The following is a 6,345-nucleotide window of genomic DNA, read 5'->3' as shown; positions in this document are numbered from 1 at the left end:
AAAAAAAAAAAAAAAAAACAGAAGTTAAAAAAATTCAGGAAAGCAGTAATATATTCCTAGAACCAAGGATCCCCCTCTTTTCTTTCTGGGTTTTAGGCTGAGCATCCTCTGGTCACTAGGCCCTCAGGTGGACTTTCTCAACAGATGAAACCTGCGCATCTAAGCTGACAGAGCACATCGCATGGCTGTCTGGTTTCCTTAAAGTAAAAAAAAAAAATATTCTAGGACTAAATGAAAATATTCTAAGAAGAAATTTGTGCTCTGTAGTGAAACTTGCTATCATTAGCTCATTAAACAGTTTGAAGAATCATTTCCATATTGATTAAGGAAGGAGAAAGATTATAGAAGTTCCTTTCACAGAATTATTTGACAAAACACCTTAACGTGGAAGAAAGTCCTCATGTCTTGGGCTACGTTTCTCTTGTTAGGTAATGGAAATGAATTAAAACATCAGTTCACTGGACCCTTGAGATCTCTCAGACACTGAGCCACCAACTGGGCACATACACTAGCTGGTGCAAGGCTACATACACATGTACAGCAGAGCACTGCCTGGCCTGGCCTCAGGGAGAGGAAGCACCTAACCCCTCAGAGAGCTGAGGCCCCAGGGAATGGGGGGTCTGGCGGGGGGGGGGCGGGGGACGGCCTCTTGGAGACAGGGGAGGAGGAATGGGATGAGGAACGATTGGAGGGCAGACCTAGAGGGGGACAATGAATGGACTGTAAAAATGATTAAAAGATAATGAAAAAAAATTAGGGATGGTTTTACTCCCATTTCATGAGGGCAAAACAGAAGTGGCAGCAGCATTTCAAGTACCTTAGTGCCTACTCTGCCTAAGCTCAAAATGTGAAACAAACAACACAAAACAAACACCCCGTCGGCTCAGCCTAACAAAGGCTTTCAAACAGTATAAACAGTTCACTGTTTGACCTGTGATACTGTTGAGTTAAAATATATTTTCTTTTAGCTTTGATGAGAAAATCTAATTTAGCTGTCTGAGTGGGAGCCTACTTCTCACGAGACGGACGCACATCTACTCCAGGGAATCTATGTAGTAGCAAACATTCGGGAGTTGACTTAAGGGGGGAAATCCATGTAGAGTCTTTAAAAATAACATTGCAGACAATCTAGTTACAATCTAATTACCCTAATGAATGCAGAGGTAATGTTTATACTTTATGCGAATTGAGTTAGAGCCACTCTCTAGATGGGAAGTAACATTTCTCTCCTTCCATTGGAGAAGAACTCTAATGCCGCAGTACTCAGCACACCCGAGGGAAGATGGAGTAGAGGGCTTGGGATGCTATCTTTTCCAAAGGGTAGCAGCACTTGAAACTCTTGAACATTTCAGCTTTTGAAGTTTTCAGAGTCGAAATCAATAAAAATGTGTACAAACTAAAGGACACTGCTCTATCTAGACAGGGCAGGATTTATAATCTACTACTTGGACCAGCAAACTCCATTTGTTTCTGTAAGATCCCTCCTGGAGCACAGACATTACATAATTGGCAAACACTGCAAGGCAGCCTGCAAGTCAAACAGTAAGTTAAAGGTCACTCTCTGCAGGGCAACTGGAGCTCAGAGCAGGCCTACAGGGAGTGCGGGGCTGGACCAAAAGCAGGACCAGGAATGAGCTCTGGCTTGCCCTTCTTTCCAAATATCCTGACAACCTCAGCACATGGATGGCTGCTATGAATCCTGGTTACCTTTATCTATAAGGCATAAGATGTGGCAGGGCTCACTAACCACCCTCACTAGCCAGCCTGAGGCCATCTCTTATGAGCAGTGCCCTTCAGGAAGTCACCAAAGGGATGACCAGGTGACTGGACAGAGGTAGTTTATGTTTGTGATGATGCTTGCAAGAGGAGGCATACTGGCAAGCTAGAGGAGAACGGGGACATGCTGCTTAGGATGTCTGAGACACGTGGCTAATGATCACCTCATCACTAGGTTACTAGGTTGAACTAAATATCCTAGTTGTCATGAGTGGAGGATTCCAAGAAGGACAAGTAGTTTTTGCTTCCTTTCCCTGCAACCAAATTACACAGACTAGGAAGAAACTGGGGTCATTGAAGTACTGACCTCTCAGAGGTTGGAAATGGAGATCCGGAGCCAAGGAATCAGAAGGCCAGCTGAAACAGGCACAAGAGGGCCATGTGCATTCTGAGGCTTTAGGGTCTACCTTGTAGATGGTGAGCCTACTATGGCTGTGGAGAAGGCCTGCAACTGTGCGGCTGGAAGGCACTGGTTGTCCTTCTTGAGAAGGGGAATTTGTGCTGTGGTTAAACTGTCTTGCTTCCTCGGAATACACCAGAGGCCAATCAGTGGCACTACGGGGAAGAACTGTTCTCACTTGTGACTTCTGGGGTCTAGTTCTCTAAGAAGGCAGTTAGAACTCTTGTGTAGAAGCGACTAGAAAACACCTTCACATAAGCATTTGCTTAGACAAAAAATGAAGTGCTCATATATGCATTACACACTCAGCAAACATACAGATGTCGCTGATTACTGTATTCAGACTTTATCTACACAAACAGAGAAACAAAAATGCTTTCTTATGTTTCTTATCTAGATCTGTCCACCTTTTCTGGCCTTCACAAGGCAACAGGTAGTGCAGTTTAGACATACAATGCAGGCAAAACACCCATACACAAAAGAAAAAAAATAAAGTCATTTATAAATACTAGTAAGTAATTATTATCTAAAAATACAGATTAGCAACACTATTTTCCTGGCATACTCAGAAAAGAATGCATAGCAAAGCATCCAGTATCAAGATATCTTAGCATGGCGATCATTTACTCTTTGTAATCTACACTCTTCTAAAGTGACTGCAAGGCGAGCATCACGGTGGTAACCTGCTGACTCTATGAGGCTGTTTTCACAGATGGATTCCTGGGAGGACTTGGCCCATGCTGTGTACTAGCTGGGGCACATCTCGCCGTGCCGTAGCCACAGTGTGGAATCAGGAGCAGAAGAGAACACCAAAACTCCATAAAGCTCTTCTCTCCAGTTTTCATGCAAGTTCCCCTCACCGAGTCACAGTTCTGTTCTTAGATTAAGGTTTGGGGTAGAAAGAGCTGAACAGCTAACTTCCTGGTCACACACACAGCCTATCCTGTAAACATTTCCTTATACTACAAACACACACCTTTAGAAACCATGCTTACCAAGGCAGAATGGTTGAAGGATGTCCGTCAAAGGAAGTTCAAGCTTAAAGTTCATTTGTCCCGCGAGTTTTTGGATTATGAAAGATTTTATTACTTCAGGACACGGCTTAAAAAGTAAGTAGCTGGTAGCATAGAGCAGGTATCGAAACTGGCACAAAAATGGAGTGGCAAACTTGCCGTTGGGCGATTCAGATATTCGTTCGATAGTTGGGAAGAGCAGAAAGGCGTGGACGACCTATGAGAACAAAACATACTTGGATGAGAGGTTTTCTTCAGGAGTAGCCGAATATCTGCTCTTTTTCCTAGGTTCTGTTGAGTTTCCAGGCTTGCAACACCACTAGGGACCTGGTCAGACCGAACTAAAGCTGACTGTATTCTTCCCCTGTGACTACTCTGGGTCATTCCTTGGAGGCCCGGGGGCTAACTGCCGGAAGGAGGAATGGTATTCTTTGACTCATCCTAGAAGGGAATAGTGATTAACCACCCCTTGAAGGATTGCTGCAGCAGGAACTGGTACTACTGCATTGACTTTGAGGGTCAAACGAGAGGTGCCATTGCTGTCACCATTTCTTCTACAGATTAGGTTCCCTTGATTAGACAGCTCCCTTTTGAAAGGCTCTGCTATTCCTAATGCTAACTGTCAGATTAATTTTTAACAGAACCAAATATATTCCCAATGGATTCGATCAGTTCTTGGAAAGCAGTGCCTCTTAACTTCACTGTAAAGTGTCAAAGGACAACAAGCATTACACTAGCTCCATCAGAAAGACAAGAACTGATCCAAATACTCTGGGGGTGAGAATGAGCATTCCTGAAACCATTTCAAGTCAAACACTATTTACTATATGGTCATTATTAAAACATGATCTCTACAGGAGACAACAAAAGTCAAAATAGTTATATACAATCTGTTAACAGTAATATAAATAGGCAACCTTAATAATATTAGAAGATCACAGAACAGAAAAATGAAAATAGAGGCAATAGATTTTTAAAAATTTTTTATTTTTATGTGTATGGGTGTTGTACCTGCATGTATGTCCATGCACCATATGTATGTAGAAGTAAGAAGAGGGTGTTGGCTCCCCCTGGGACTGGAATTACAGACAGTTTTGAGCCATTATGTGGGTGCTGGGGATCAAAAGGTCCTCTTAAAGAGCAACCAGTGTTCTTAACCACTGAGCAATCTCTCCAGCCACCCCCTAATTTTTAAAAGATTTGGAAATTTGCTTAATGTATGTGTGTGTGCACACTGGTGTGCCCTGGTACACATCTAGAAATGAGCGACCATTTATGAGAGTTAATTCGCTCCTTCCACTATGAACTTAAGATGTCAGACCGGCACCAGTCCTGGCTTTATCTTTAAACATTTTAAGTTGAACAAACACACACACAGTGAAGCATGTCAAATGTAACATGAACATAGCAAGTCATTTTACAGCAAACAGTGAGGCAGGGGAAGATGGGATGTGCACAGTCTGCCTGCATCTCACAATGACGCCCCCCACCCCCCCGCCTCCTCCGTGTGCTTCATGACTAAGGGGCTGCTGGTGAACTAATTTTATGTAACACAACAAAGCTCCTAGTTTTAATTCATTTATTCAACCTCATGTTTATAAACTTCATATATGTTGGCCTTATCTTTGCTTTTGCAATCTTTAGTCAGATCTTAGTTTCTGACCCAGGGTTTTCTGTCAGAAGAATGGGACACAGTTCTTGCAAAGGCAGGTACTGACAATGACTTCCTCAGCTGTTTCTGTGCGCAGCGTCTCTTTTTTCTTACCCTTGGAAGGATAATCTCACAGGGCAGAGAATTCCAGGTTGGTGTTTTTTTTTTTTTTTTTTTTTTTTTTTTCTTTTTTCCTCCTCTACATGAAACATATCACATCTTCTCTCTCACTGTTTTTGTGAATTCTGAGAAGTTGGAAGAAATTCTTGCCTTTGATTCTCTGTAAGTAGAGTGTGTTTTTTCTCCTTGTCTTTGACTTTGTACTTTGGACATCCGTGCTTAACTATTTTTAGGGGTGTTGATCCTGGGCAGTGTCTTCCGAGGTGTCTCGCATGAGTTTAGTCATTACCTCTCAGAGTGCTTTCTGGTTCTTCTCCTCCGTACACTTCTCCTGCTACCCACGTCACGAGTTTGCAGAGCCCTGAAGTGTTCCGGTGCTGCTCACTCCTGCTGCTTCTTACTTTCTGACTGTAGAGGTTCCTACTGAGATATCTTCAAGTTCAGAAATTCTTTACTTAGCCATTTTCAAGTTATTCACGTACTCAGCAAAGGCCACGTTCACTTCTGTGCCAGTAGGTTTGGATGGCTACTACTCCCTTACCTTGAAGGAGTTCATGTTGACCATTCATTCTACTAGCGCTTTTAGCAGGTTCATCATAGCTGCTCAGAATTCTCGGCTTGCTAATCTTCATATCCCTGCACATATGGGTCTGTTGCTTACTTCCCTTTTCACTGTGCATTTTGCTATTCAGCATGCCTTGTAATTTCTTTCTTGCTAGCTAGACATGATGTAACAGGCAAAAGAAAGTGCTCTAAGTATGGTGTTAGCAGCATACTGTGTATTTTCGTTACTCTTGTGTGTGTTAGTTATTCTTGTGTATTTTGGAGTGGTGTTTTGTCTCTGCTTTCTGCCAGAGGGATAATAATTCTACAATATCTTCTGTGACAACCTGACTGAGCTTTTGGGAGACAAATCTCAAAATACAGATCCTACATGTCTAGGACTTTCTGGAATTTTAAACTTCAGAGTTCTCTACTCTGAGCCTTTAGGAATTCTTCAACTACCATGCAGCCTTTTCTACTTTGGCATTGGTGCCCACCAGAATTTCAACTTGTGACTCTATGCTCTGGTAAGTGGTCGCACCTTGTACATCCATCTCTCATTCTGTTCTCTGCTGGCCATCAAGCCTGCTTGGCTTTTACATGGGATCTGGGAATCTAAAGTTGATCCTCATGTATGCATCACCAGTGCTTTGCCTACTGAGTCATCTCCTCGGCCCTCTTGTTTTTTTTTTTTTAATTTATTTTTTTATTAGGTATTTTCCTCGTTTACATTTTCAATGCTATCCCAAAAGTCCCCCATACCCACCCCCCCAACCCCCTATCCACCCACTACCCCTTTTTGGCCCTGGGGTTCCCCTATACTGGGGCATATAAAGTTTGCA

General features: G+C 42.8%; 1 protein-coding gene across 3 annotated transcripts in view; it reads right to left on the bottom strand.

Annotated features, from left to right (window-relative positions):
- The window catches only part of Ldah (lipid droplet associated hydrolase), an 85,432-nt gene that overhangs the window by 15,471 nt on the left and 63,616 nt on the right, over positions 1-6,345 (bottom strand). For all 3 annotated transcript variants that reach the window (XM_021178871.2, XM_029484715.1, XM_029484714.1), the window contains one exon: positions 3,172-3,406. In XM_021178871.2, coding sequence (XP_021034530.1) covers positions 3,172-3,406 — 235 coding nt within the window. The remainder of the gene's footprint in view (positions 1-3,171; positions 3,407-6,345) is intronic.

The sequence above is a fragment of the Mus caroli genome, chromosome 12 (assembly GCF_900094665.2).
Source record: "Mus caroli chromosome 12, CAROLI_EIJ_v1.1, whole genome shotgun sequence".
Lineage (NCBI taxonomy): Eukaryota > Metazoa > Chordata > Mammalia > Rodentia > Muridae > Mus > Mus caroli.
The sequence above is the reverse complement of the archived record's forward strand: the minus strand, read 5'-3'. Positions and strand labels throughout refer to the sequence as shown.